The sequence below is a fragment of the Salmo trutta genome, unplaced genomic scaffold (assembly GCF_901001165.1).
Source record: "Salmo trutta unplaced genomic scaffold, fSalTru1.1, whole genome shotgun sequence".
Lineage (NCBI taxonomy): Eukaryota > Metazoa > Chordata > Actinopteri > Salmoniformes > Salmonidae > Salmo > Salmo trutta.
The window spans coordinates 3,835,923-3,850,545 of record NW_021822992.1 but is presented as its reverse complement, the minus strand read 5'-3'; the positions used below and the strand labels follow the sequence as shown (position 1 = coordinate 3,850,545).

Sequence of the window (14,623 nt, the reverse complement as noted above, 5' to 3'; positions counted from 1 at the left end):
AGAGAGAGACAGAGAGAGAGACTGAGAGACAGAGAGGAGAGACACTGAGAGAGAGAGAGAGAGAGAGAGAGACAGAGAGACAGAGAGGAGAGAGAGAGAGAGAGAGAGAGAGAGAGAGAGAGAGAGAGAGAGAGAGAGAGAGAGAGAGAGAGAGACTCTTCCTGGAACTTCCTTTCAAACGGCTTTGCATTTACCAACCCCTCCCCCACTGTGATGTAACCACTGACTGCTTCCTGTGGGTGTGTTCTGTGCTTGGCAGCTTGTCCGGTTGAGCCTAGCGAAGCTGTGGGAGGGGAGAGTGCTGCTGTTGCTCCTGCCGAGAGGGGAGACATGGGAAATGCTCAGAAGAAGCCCCACGGCAGAGGAGGGGAAGGGGGCCCCGGCCCGCATACGGACCACAATTCACACGGAGGCCACTGGAAAAACCGCGGAGGGATTGCGGAGAAGTACAAGGTGAACCAACAGGATTCGACGTCGGACAAAGGTCTGCGGAACGGAGCTCGGGGCTCTGTCAGGAGGGACTCTAAAGGATCCAGTCCGGCTGGGGGAGACGGAAGCAACCTTGACGCCCCTTGTGGGGCCCTGCCCCCACCGCTGGCGCGGCTCAAGAACGAGGGAAACCTGTTCTTTAAGAATGGACAGTTTGCAGATGCGCTGGACAAATACTCCCAGGCCATCACAGGCTTCACAGACTCAGGTAGGTTTTCAGTATTATGGTGTTGGGTTTGGTTCACAGAGCTTTTACTAATAACTCTCGTTCAGCTAGAGTTGGGATCTATAATAACTTAGCGAGACAGGCTATACAAATTCCATATTAGTTTGTTGTTCATTCTACATTTTCCACGGACATTCCCCCCCAAAACAACCTATGTAGGTAATCTAGCAACTAATGCCACTGCTTTAGTATTTTTTTTTTTTTGGTTAAATCAGTGCGTTGTTTTTGCCTGCTATTGGCGTGTTTTCAGAGTGGCCACAGCAAACCAAAGGTCAGTATAGTTACCGCAGTAATAAAACTAACCTCTATAACAGCAATGTTATTCTCATCACTCAATCACATCACATGATAGTGTGACTTGTCGTTACCGGCAGCGTTTAGCCAGTCGGTGTGATGTGATGTCATTACCGGCAGCATTTAGCCAGTCGGTGTGATGTGATGTCATTACCGGCAGCGTTTAGCCAGTCGGTGTGATGTGATGTCATTACCGGCAGCGTTTAGCCAGTCGGTGTGATGTGATGTCATTACCGGCAGCATTTAGCCAGTCGGTGTGATGTGATGTCATTACCGGCAGCATTTAGCCAGTCGGTGTGATGTGATGTCGTTACCGGCAGCGTTTAGCCAGTCGGTGTGATGTGATGTCATTACCGGCAGCGTTTAGCCAGTCGGTGTGATGTGATGTCATTACCGGCAGCGTTTAGCCAGTCGGTGTGATGTGATGTCATTACCGGCAGCATTTAGCCAGTCAGTGTGATGTGATGTCATTACCGGCAGCGTTTAGCCAGTCGGTGTGATGTGATGTCATTACCGGCAGCGTTTAGCCAGTCGGTGTGATGTGATGTCGTTACCGGCAGCATTTAGCCAGTCAGTGTGATGTGATGTCGGTACCGGCAGCATTTAGCCAGTCGGTGTGATGTGATGTCATTACCGGCAGCATTTAGCCAGTCGGTGTGATGTGATGTCATTACCAGCAGCATTTAGCCAGTCAGTGTGATGTGATGTCATTACCGGCAGCGTTTAGCCAGTCGGTGTGATGTGATGTCATTACCGGCAGCGTTTAGCCAGTCGGTGTGATGTGATGTCGTTACCGGCAGCATTTAGCCAGTCGGTGTGATGTGATGTCGGTACCGGCAGCATTTAGCCAGTCGGTGTGATGTGATGTCATTACCGGCAGCATTTAGCCAGTCGGTGTGATGTGATGTCATTACCAGCAGCATTTAGCCAGTCGGTGTGATGTGATGTCGTTACCGGCAGCATTTAGCCAGTCGGCGTGATGTGATGTCATTACCGGCAGCGTTTAGCCAGTCGGTGTGATGTGATGTCGTTACCGGCAGCGTTTAGCCAGTCGGTGTGATGTGATGTCATTACCGGCAGCATTTAGCCAGTCGGTGTGATGTGATGTCATTACCGTCAGCATTTAGCCAGTCGGTGTGATGTGATGTCATTACCGTCAGCATTTAGCCAGTCGGTGTGATGTGATGTCATTACCGGCAGCGTTTAGCCAGTCGGTGTGATGTGATGTCATTACCGGCAGCGTTTAGCCAGTCGGTGTGATGTGATGTCATTACCGGCAGCGTTTAGCCAGTCGGTGTGATGTGATGTCATTACCGGCAGCGTTTAGCCAGTCGGTGTGATGTGATGCCGTTACCGGCAGCGTTTAGCCAGTCGGTGTGATGTGATGTCGTTACCGGCAGCGTTTAGCCAGTCGGTGTGATGTGATGTCATTACCGGCAGCGTTTAGCCAGTCGGTGTGATGTGATGTCATTACCGGCAGCGTTTAGCCAGTCGGTGTGATGTGATGTCATTACCGGCAGCGTTTAGCCAGTCGGTGTGATGTGATGTCATTACCGGCAGCGTTTAGCCAGTCGGTGTGATGTGATGTCGTTACCGGCAGCGTTTAGCCAGTCGGTGTGATGTGATTTCAGTTCAGATCAACACTACCGTTCAAAAGTTTGGGGTCACTTAGAAATGTCCTTATTTTTTTTTTAAAGAAAAGCGTATTTTTGTCCGTTAAAATAACATCAAATTGATCAGAAATACAGTGTAGATATTGTTAATGTTGTAAATGACTATTGTAGCTGGAAACGGCAGATTTTTTAATGGAATATCTACATAGGCGTACAGAGGCCCATTATCAGCAACCATCACCGCTGTGTTCCAATGGCATCGTTGTGTTAGCTAATCCAAGTTTATAATTTTAAAAGGCTAATTGATCATTAGAAAACCCTCTTGCAATTATGTTAGCACATCTGAAAACTGTTCCATGCGAGAAATTGCCAAGAAACTGAAGATCTCGTACAACGCTGTGTACTACTCCCTTCACAGAACAGAGCAAACTGGCACTAACCAGAATAGAAAGAGGAGTGGGAGGCCCCGGTGCACAACTGAGCAAGAGGACAAGTACATTAGAGTGTCTAGTTTGAGAAACAGACGCCTCACAAGTCCTCAACTGACAGCTTCATTAAATAGTACCCGCAAAACACCAGTCTCAACGTCAACAGTGAAGAGGCGACTCCGGGATGCTGGCCTTCTAGGCAGAGTTCCTCTGTCCAGTGTCTGTGTTCTTTTGCCCATCTTAATCTTTTCTTTTTATTGGCCAGTCTGAGATATGGCTTTTTCTTTGCAACTCTGCCTAGAAGGCCAGCATCCTGGAGTCGCCTCTTCACTGTTGACGTTGAGACTGGTGTTTTGCGGGTACTATTTAATGAAGCTGCCAGTTGAGGACTTGTGAGGCGTCTGTTTCTCAAACTAGACACTCTAATGTACTTGTCCTCTTGCTCAGTTGTGCACCGGGGCCTCCCACTCCTCTTTCTATTCTAGTTAGAGCCAGTTTGCGCTGTCCTGTGAAGGAAGTTGTACGAGATCTTCAGTTTCTTGGCAATTTCTCGCATGGAATAGCCTTCATTTCTCAGAACAAGAATAGACTGACGAGTTTCAGAAGAAAGTTCTTTGTTTCTGGCCATTTTGAGCCTGTAATCGAACCCACAAATGCTGATGCTCCAGATACTCAACTAGTCTAAAGAAGGCCAGTTTTATTGCTTCTTTAATCAGGACACCAGTTTTCAGATGTGCTAACATAATTGCAAGAGGGTTTTCTAACGATCAATTAGCCTTTTTAAATGATAACCTTGGATTAGCTAACACAACGTGCCATTGGAACACAGGAGTGATGGTTGCTGATAATGGGCCTCTGTACGCCTATATAGATATTCCATTTAAAAAAATCAGTCGTTACCAGCTACAATAGTCATTTACAACATTAACAATGTCTACACTGTATTTCAGATCAATTTTATGTTATTTTAATATACAAAAAAAAAGTGCTTTTCTTTCAAAAACAAGGACATTTCTAAGTGAGCCCAAACTGTTGAGCGGTAGTGTACACTCCTGATTCATGACAGCGTCCAGGTGTAGAGGAGCATAGTGACTCATCACAATAGTGGTTGGTTGGTTGGTTGGTTATTGGCAGTGTGGTGAGTCTGTTTTAGCTGTCTGGAGTTCAGACATACCCTGGCCAGGCAGGAAGGGCTGACAGGCTCAGTTCCTCTCAGGTTGGTTGGTTGGTTGGTTGGTTGGTTGGTTGGTTGGTTGGTTATTGGCAGTGTGGTGAGTCTGTTTTAGCTGTCTGGAGTTCAGACATACCCTGGCCAGGCAGGAAGGGCTGACAGGCTCAGTTCCTCTCAGGTTGGTTGGTTGGTTGGTTGGTTGGTTATTGGCAGTGTGGTGAGTCTGTTTTAGCTGTCTGGAGTTCAGACATACCCTGGCCAGGCAGGAAGGGCTGACAGGCTCAGTTCCTCTCAGGTTGGTTGGTTGGTTGGTTGGTTGGTTATTGGCAGTGTGGTGAGTCTGTTTTAGCTGTCTGGAGTTCAGACATACCCTGGCCAGGCAGGAAGGGCTGACAGGCTCAGTTCCTCTCAGGTCACGTGACTTCTGACCGCTCACTGTGAAATTGAACCAGGTGCTGGGTGGCGGCGACTGACGGACTGACTGACTGACTGACTGACTGGCTGACTGACTGGCTGACTGACTGGCTGACTGACGGACTGACTGACTGACTGACTGACTGACTGGCTGACTGGCTGACTGACTGACTGGCTGACTGACTGGCTGACTGACTGACTGACTGGCTGACTGGCTGGCTGGCTGACTGACAGACTGCAGTAGTAAATCTCCTCTGACTGAATAAAGAAACTGCTGCAAGAACCGTCCACTATATCTCTCCTCTCCTTTTCAATCACTCTCCTCTCCTTCCCATCACTCTCTCCTCTCCATCACTCAATCACATTTATTTATAGAGCCAGTTTTACATCAGCCGATGTCAAAAAATGCTGTACAGAAACCCAGCCTAAAACCCCAAACAGCAAGTAATGCAGGTGTAGAAGCACGGTGGCTAGGAAAAACTCCCTAGAAAGGCCAAAACCTTAGGAAGAAACCTAGAGAGGAACATTTGAAACTGGAGCAGCAGCACGACCAGGTGGACAGCAAGGAGTCATCATGCCAGGTAGTCCTGAAGCATGGTCCTAGGGCTCAGGTCCCCCGAGAGAAGAGAGAAAGGAGAGAAAGAAAGAGAGAGAGAGGGAGCATACTTAAATTCACACAGGACACCGGATAAGACAGGAGAAATACTCCAGATATAACAGACTGACCCTAGCCCCCCGACACATAAATACTGCAGCATAACGTCAGTGACTCAACCCACTCAAGTGACACTACACTCAATCATAGGACCTACTGAAGAGATGAGTCTTCAATAAAGACTTAAAGGTTGAGACTGAGTCTGCGTCTCTCACATGGGTAGGCAGACCATTCCATAAAAATGGAGCTCTATAGGAGAAAGCCCTGCCTCCAGCTGTTTGCTTAGAAATTCTAGGGACAATTAGGAGGCCTGCGTCTTGTGACCGTAGCGTACGTGTAGGTATGTACGGCAGGACCAAATCGGAAAGATAGGTAGGAGCAAGCCCATGTAATGCTTTGTAGGTTAGCAGTAAAACCTTGAAATCAGCCTTAGCAGGAAGTCAGTGTAGAGAGGCTAGCACTGGAGTAATATCCATGTTTTACTCTCTCCTCATCACTCTCTCCTCTCCTCTCCAGGTTTCTTCCTAGGTTCTGGCCTTTCTAGGGGAGTTTTTCCTAGCCACCCCTCATAGCCTGGTTCCTCTCTAGGTTTCTTCCTAAGGTTCTGGCCTTTCTAGGGAGTTTTTCCTAGCCACCCCTCATAGCCTGGTTCCTCTCTAGGTTTCTTCCTAAGGTTCTGGCCTTTCTAGGGAGTTTTTCCTAGCCACCGTGCTTCTACACCTGCATTGTTTGCTGTTTGGGGGTTTTAGGCTGGGTTTCTGTACAGCACTTTGTGACATGGGCTGATGTAAAAAAAAAAAGGCTTTATAAATAAATCTCTCCATCAATCTGTTCTCTCCTCGTTCCTCTCCACCACGATCACCACTAGTCTACTGTGAAAGTGACTGAACATCATGTGATACACTGAAGCCTTTCACAGTTACTGCTGTCATACATAGTATAATGCAGGGTTATTCATGCTATTTGGTGTCATGAGGTGGTCTGCCTGCCTGCCTGCCTGCCTGTCTACCTGCCTGCCTGACCGCCTGACTGCCTGCCTGCCTGTCTGTCTGTCTACCTGTCTGCCTGACCGCCTGCCTGTCTGTCTACCTGCCTGCCTGACCGCCTGCCTGTCTGCCTACCTGTCTGCCTGTCTGACTGCCTGCCTGCCTGTCTGCCTGTTTGTCTGCCTGTCTACCTGCCTGACCGCCTGCTGGCCTGTCTGACTGCCTGCCTGCCTACCTACCTGTCTACCTACCTGTCTGTCTGTCTGTCTGCCTGCCTGCCTGCCTACCTACCTACCTCTTTGTCTGCCTGACTGCCTGCCTGTCCGCCTGACTGCCTGCCTACCTGTTTGTCTGCCTGTCTACCTGCCTGACTGTCTGCCTGACTGCCTGTCTGCCTGACTACCTGTCTGCCTACCTGTCTGTCTGCCTACCAAGCCCCTCCTATGTGATGTCTCTCTCTGTCTTTAGTGACGCTGACTAAATGAAAGAGTGATGATGTCACTTGGGAGTCACATGCCTTTACCCCCTTACCACAACACACAGGAAGTTCCTTCTAGGAGGAGAGGAGGGCGGCCCTGGCTCACGCTCTGCAGGGAGAAATGTCTCGCAGGCAGTGGTAACTGAAGAGTCTCCGATGTGTCCAGACTGGCTTTCCTCACCAGCCGTAGTCGTAGCAGGCCAAAGACTAGAAGTGCCATAGTCATTAAGATAGTTCAATAGATACAACGTTCCACTTCCTGTAAAGTATTTGGTCCAATCAGGTTAGGAATGTAGTGTATGTAGGAATTCAGCTGGGAAGGAGTCAGATCTGGTGAAACCTCAGACAGTGTTTTAACATACAGAGAAGAGCTATGTCATTGTGACATTAAAACAGTGTATTCCTAACATCTGATCCCAGTACAGGCCTCTGGAAGTCACATTATAACAGTGTATTCCTAACGTCTGATCCCAGTACAGGCCTCTGGAAGTCACATTATAACAGTGTATTCCTAACATCTGATCTCAGTACAGTCCTCTGGAAGTCACATTATAACAGTGTATTGCTAACATCTGATCCCAGTACAGGAAGTCACATTATAACAGTGTATTCCTAACATCTGATCCCAGTACAGGCCTCTGGAAGTCAGTCACATTATAACAGTGTATTCCTAACATCTGATCCCAGTACAGTCCTCTGGAAGTCACATTATAACAGTGTATTCCTAACATCTGATCCCAGTCCAGTCCTCTGAGCCCAGTCAGTCTCACACCCACAACCAAGGGGCACATTCAACTACTACTTTCATACTGTGGTACATTAAAACCCCCAGAAATACTTCCCTCATTATCCTCACCTCAGAACTTTATGAATGATTCATACTAGCTGTCACAGGGGGTCGTGAAATGGACACCGAGACGCAGTGTGGATTGTGCTCGTTTTCAATTCTTTTAATGAAGACATTTTACAAAATAACAAAAAAACGACCGACAACAGTCCCGTCAGGTACTTAGACTGGGAACGGAAAACAACTACCCACAATCCCCAAAGGAAAAAGAGGCTGCCTAAGTATGGTTTCCAATCAGAGACAATGAAAAACACCTGTCTCTGATTGGAAACCATACCCGGCCGAAACATGAAAACCAACACATAGAAATAGACAACTAGAACACACCCACATAGAAACAGAAAACCCAAAATACATACAAAACAACCCCCCCCCCTGCCACGCCCTGACCACTCTACTACGGCAAATGACCTCTTTCACTGGTCGGGACGTGACAGTAGCAGGCAGCAGGAGGCTCTGCATCGACAGCCCACTCAGACTGACCACTACAGCCCCACGATGGAGGTGACAACTTGACTGTGTCTGAGTCTGGGTAATAATGTCTCTGTGTCTGGTCCATAGGAATGGACAGTCCTGAGGACCTGGGTAATAATGTCTCTGTGTCTGGTCCATAGGAATGGACAGCCCTGAGGACCTGGGTAATAATGTCTCTGTCTGGTCCATAGGAATGGACAGTCCTGAGGACCTGGGTAATAATGTCTCTGTGTCTGGTCCATAGGAATGGACAGTCCTGAGGACCTGGGTAATAATGTCTCTGTGTCTGGTCCATAGGAATGGACAGTCCTGAGGACCTGGGTAATAATGTCTCTGTGTCTGGTTCATAGGAATGGACAGCCCTGAGGACCTGGGTAATAATGTCTCTGTGTCTGGTCCATAGGAATGGACAGCCCTGAGGACCTGGGTAATAATGTCTCTGTGTCTGGTCCATAGGAATGGACAGCCCTGAGGACCTGTGTAATAATGTCTCTGTGTCTGGTCCATAGGAATGGACAGCCCTGAGGACCTGTGTAATAATGTCTCTGTATCTGGTCCATAGGAATGGACAGCCCTGAGGACCTGTGTAATAATGTCTCTGTGTCTGGTCCATAGGAATGGACAGCCCTGAGGACCTGTGTGTGCTCTACTCTAACAGAGCGGCCTGCTGATAATGTCTCTGTGTCTGGTCCATAGGAATGGACAGCCCTGAGGACCTGTGTAATAATGTCTCTGTGTCTGGTCCATAGGAATGGACAGTCCTGAGGACCTGTGTAATAATGTCTCTGTGTCTGGTCCATAGGAATGGACAGCCCTGAGGACCTGTGTAATAATGTCTCTGTCTGGTCCATAGGAATGGACAGCCCTGAGGACCTGGGTGTGCTCTACTCTAACAGAGCGGCCTGCTGATAATGTCTGTGTCTGGTCCATAGGAATGGACAGCCCTGAGGACCTGTGTGTGCTCTACTCTAACAGAGCGGCCTGCTGATAATGTCTGTGTCTGGTCCATAGGAATGGACAGCCCTGAGGACCTGTGTGTGCTCTACTCTAACAGAGCGGCCTGCTGATAATGTCTCTGTCTGGTCCATAGGAATGGACAGCCCTGAGGACCTGTGTGTGCTCTACTCTAACAGAGTGGCCTGCTGATAATGTCTCTGTCTGGTCCATAGGAATGGACAGCCCTGAGGACCTGTGTGTGCTCTACTCTAACAGAGCGGCCTGCTGATAATGTCTGTGTCTGGTCCATAGGAATGGACAGCCCTGAGGACCTGGGTGTGCTCTACTCTAACAGAGCGGCCTGCTACCTGAAAGATGGAAACAGCCCTGAGTGTATACAGGACTGCACCAGGTGAGACCCTCCCTCTACAACTCTACCTGCATTATTATATACGTTATTATAGACATTATTATAGACATTATTATAGACATTATTATAGACATTATTATAGACGTTATTATAGACATTATTATAGACATTATTATATACATTATTATAAACATTATTATAGACGTTATTATATACGTTATTATAAACATTATTATAAACATTATTATATACGTTATTATATACATTATTATATACATTATTATATACGTTATTATATACATCATTATAAACGTTATTATAGACATTATTATATACGTTATTATATACATCATTATAAACATTATTATAGACATTATTATATACGTTATTATAGACATTATTATAGACATTATTATATACATTATTATAAACATTATTATAGACGTTATTATATACGTTATTATAAACATTATTATAAACATTATTATTTACATTATTATAGACATTATTATATACGTTATTATATACATCATTATAAACGTTATTATAGACATTATTATATACGTTATTATATACATCATTATAAACATTATTATAGACATTATTATATACGTTATTATATACATCATTATAAACATTATTATAGACATTATTATTTACATTATTATATATGTTATTATAGACATTATTATTTACATTATTATATATGTTATTATAGACATTATTATTTACATTATTATATATGTTATTATAGACATTATTATAGACATCAAGTTTGATTTAATAGTCAAGAGAACAGTAAAGCACAACCAACAACTTCCAGAACAGTCCTTCTTCCAGAACAGTCGTCCTTCCAGAACAATCCATAATTCCACAACAGTCCATAATTCCAGAACAGTCCTTCTTCCAGAACAGTCCATAATTCCAGAACAGTCCTTCTTCCAGAACAGTCGTCCTTCCAGAACAGTCCATAATTCCACAACAGTCCATAATTCCAGAACAGTCCTTCTTCCAGAACAGTCCATAATTCCAGAACAGTCCATAATTCCAGAACAGTCCTTCTTCCAGAACAGTCCTTCTTCCAGAACAGTCCTTCTTAGTGTCTGTCCCAAATGGTAGTCTATTCCCTATATAGTGCACTACTGCAGACCACAGGGACCAGTCTATTCCCTATATAGTCCACTACTGCAGACCACAGGGACCAGTCTATTCCCTATATAGTGCCCTACTGCAGACCACAGGGACCAGTCTATTCCCTATATAGTGCCCTACTGCAGACCACAGGGACCAGTCTATTCCCTATATAGTGCCCTACTGCAGACCACAGGGACCAGTCTATTCCCTATATAGTGCCCTACTGCAGACCACAGGGACCAGTCTATTCCCTATATAGTGCCCTACTGCAGACCACAGGGACCAGTCTATTCCCTATATAGTGCACTACTGCAGACCACAGGGACCAGTCTATTCCCTATATAGTGCCCTACTGCAGACCACAGGGACCAGTCTATTCCCTATATAGTGCCCTACTGCAGACCACAGGGACCAGTCTATTCCCTATATAGTGCACTACTGCAGACCACAGGGACCAGTCTATTCCCTATATAGTGCCCTACTGCAGACCACAGGGACCAGTCTATTCCCTATATAGTGCCCTACTGCAGACCACAGGGACCAGTCTATTCCCTATATAGTGCCCTACTGCAGACCACAGGGACCAGTCTATTCCCTATATAGTGCCCTACTGCAGACCACAGGGACCAGTCTATTCCCTATATAGTGCACTACTGCAGACCACAGGGACCAGTCTATTCCCTATATAGTGCCCTACTGCAGACCACAGGGACCAGTCTATTCCCTATATAGTGCCCTACTGCAGACCACAGGGACCAGTCTATTCCCTATATAGTGCCCTACTGCAGACCACAGGGACCAGTCTATTCCCTATATAGTGCACTACTGCAGACCACAGGGACCAGTCTATTCCCTATATAGTGCCCTACTGCAGACCACAGGGACCAGTCTATTCCCTATATAGTGCCCTACTGCAGACCACAGGGACCAGTCTATTCCCTATATAGTGCCCTACTGCAGACCACAGGGACCAGTCTATTCCCTATATAGTGCCCTACTGCAGACCACAGGGACCAGTCTATTCCCTATATAGTGCACTACTGCAGACCACAGGGACCAGTCTATTCCCTATATAGTGCCCTACTGCAGACCACAGGGACCAGTCTATTCCCTATATAGTGCCCTACTGCAGACCACAGGGACCAGTCTATTCCCTATATAGTGCCCTACTGCAGACCACAGGGACCAGTCTATTCCCTATATAGTGCCCTACTGCAGACCACAGGGACCAGTCTATTCCCTATATAGTGCACTACTGCAGACCACAGGGACCAGTCTATTCCCTATATAGTGCACTACTGCAGACCACAGGGACCAGTCTATTCCCTATATAGTGCCCTACTGCAGACCACAGGGACCAGTCTATTCCCTATATAGTGCCCTACTGCAGACCACAGGGACCAGTCTATTCCCTATATAGTGCCCTACTGCAGACCACAGGGACCAGTCTATTCCCTATATAGTGCCCTACTGCAGACCACAGGGACCAGTCTATTCCCTATATAGTGCACTACTGCAGACCACAGGGACCAGTCTATTCCCTATATAGTGCCCTACTGCAGACCACAGGGACCAGTCTATTCCCTATATAGTGCACTACTGCAGACCACAGGGACCAGTCTATTCCCTATATAGTGCACTACTGCAGACCACAGGGACCAGTCTATTCCCTATATAGTGCCCTACTGCAGACCACAGGGACCAGTCTATTCCCTATATAGTGCCCTACTGCAGACCACAGGGACCAGTCTATTCCCTATATAGTGCCCTACTGCAGACCACAGGGACCAGTCTATTCCCTATATAGTCCACTACTGCAGACCACAGGGACCAGTCTATTCCCTATATAGTGCCCTACTGCAGACCACAGGGACCAGTCTATTCCCTATATAGTGCCCTACTGCAGACCACAGGGACCAGTCTATTCCCTATATAGTGCCCTACTGCAGACCACAGGGACCAGTCTATTCCCTATATAGTGCCCTACTGCAGACCACAGGGACCAGTCTATTCCCTATATAGTGCCCTACTGCAGACCACAGGGACCAGTCTATTCCCTATATAGTGCCCTACTGCAGACCACAGGGACCAGTCTATTCCCTATATAGTGCCCTACTGCAGACCACAGGGACCAGTCTATTCCCTATATAGTGCCCTACTGCAGACCACAGGGACCAGTCTATTCCCTATATAGTGCCCTACTGCAGACCACAGGGACCAGTCTATTCCCTATATAGTGCCCTACTGCAGACCACAGGGACCAGTCTATTCCCTATATAGTGCCCTACTGCAGACCACAGGGACCAGTCTATTCCCTATATAGTGCCCTACTGCAGACCACAGGGACCAGTCTATTCCCTATATAGTGCCCTACTGCAGACCACAGGGACCAGTCTATTCCCTATATAGTGCCCTACTGCAGACCACAGGGACCAGTCTATTCCCTATATAGTGCCCTACTGCAGACCACAGGGACCAGTCTATTCCCTATATAGTGCCCTACTGCAGACCACAGGGACCAGTCTATTCCCTATATAGTGCCCTACTGCAGACCACAGGGACCAGTCTATTCCCTATATAGTGCCACTACTGCAGACCACAGGGACCAGTCTATTCCCTATATAGTGCCCTACTGCAGACCACAGGGACCAGTCTATTCCCTATATAGTGCCCTACTGCAGACCACAGGGACCAGTCTATTCCCTATATAGTGCCCTACTGCAGACCACAGGGACCAGTCTATTCCCTATATAGTGCCCTACTGCAGACCACAGGGACCAGTCTATTCCCTATATAGTGCCCTACTGCAGACCACAGGGACCAGTCTATTCCCTATATAGTGCCCTACTGCAGACCACAGGGACCAGTCTATTCCCTATATAGTGCCCTACTGCAGACCACAGGGACCAGTCTATTCCCTATATAGTGCCCTACTGCAGACCACAGGGACCAGTCTATTCCCTATATAGTGCCCTACTGCAGACCACAGGGACCAGTCTATTCCCTATATAGTGCCCTACTGCAGACCACAGGGACCAGTCTATTCCCTATATAGTGCCCTACTGCAGACCACAGGGACCAGTCTATTCCCTATATAGTGCCCTACTGCAGACCACAGGGACCAGTCTATTCCCTATATAGTGCCCTACTGCAGACCACAGGGACCAGTCTATTCCCTATATAGTGCCCTACTGCAGACCACAGGGACCAGTCTATTCCCTATATAGTGCCCTACTGCAGACCACAGGGACCAGTCTATTCCCTATATAGTGCCCTACTGCAGACCACAGGGACCAGTCTATTCCCTATATAGTGCACTACTGCAGACCACAGGGACCAGTCTATTCCCTATATAGTGCCCTACTGCAGACCACAGGGACCAGTCTATTCCCTATATAGTGCACTACTGCAGACCACAGGGACCAGTCTATTCCCTATATAGTGCACTACTGCAGACCACAGGGACCAGTCTATTCCCTATATAGTGCCCTACTGCAGACCACAGGGACCAGTCTATTCCCTATATAGTGCCCTACTGCAGACCACAGGGACCAGTCTATTCCCTATATAGTGCACTACTGCAGACCACAGGGACCAGTCTATTCCCTATATAGTGCCCTACTGCAGACCACAGGGACCAGTCTATTCCCTATATAGTGCACTACTGCAGACCACAGGGACCAGTCTATTCCCTATATAGTGCACTACTGCAGACCACAGGGACCAGTCTATTCCCTATATAGTGCCCTACTGCAGACCACAGGGACCAGTCTATTCCCTGCCTTTCTAAGGTCTTCGAAATTCAAGTTAACAAACAGATCACCGACCATTCCGAATCCCACCGTACCTTCTCCGCTATGCAATCTGGTTTCCGAGCTGGTCATGGGTCCACCTCAGCCACGCTCAAGGTCCTAAACGATATATTTATTTCACCTTTATTTAACCAGGTAGGCTAGTTGAGAACAAGTCCTTTATTTAACCAGGTAGGCCAGTTGAGAACAAGTCCTTTATTTAACCAGGTAGGCAAGTTGAGAACAAGTCCTTTATTTAACCAGGTAGGCAAGTTGAGAACAAGTCCTTTATTTAACCAGGTAGGCAAGTTGAGAAC

At 47.2% G+C, this 14,623-nt stretch overlaps 1 protein-coding gene across 1 annotated transcript in view; it reads left to right on the top strand.

Annotated features, from left to right (window-relative positions):
* LOC115187869 (sperm-associated antigen 1-like) overlaps positions 1–14,623 on the top strand; it is a 46,433-nt gene that overhangs the window by 11,186 nt on the left and 20,624 nt on the right. Inside the window, exons 11-12 of the mRNA XM_029746901.1 lie at positions 260–697; positions 9,324–9,423. Coding sequence (XP_029602761.1) covers positions 260–697; positions 9,324–9,423 — 538 coding nt within the window. The remainder of the gene's footprint in view (positions 1–259; positions 698–9,323; positions 9,424–14,623) is intronic.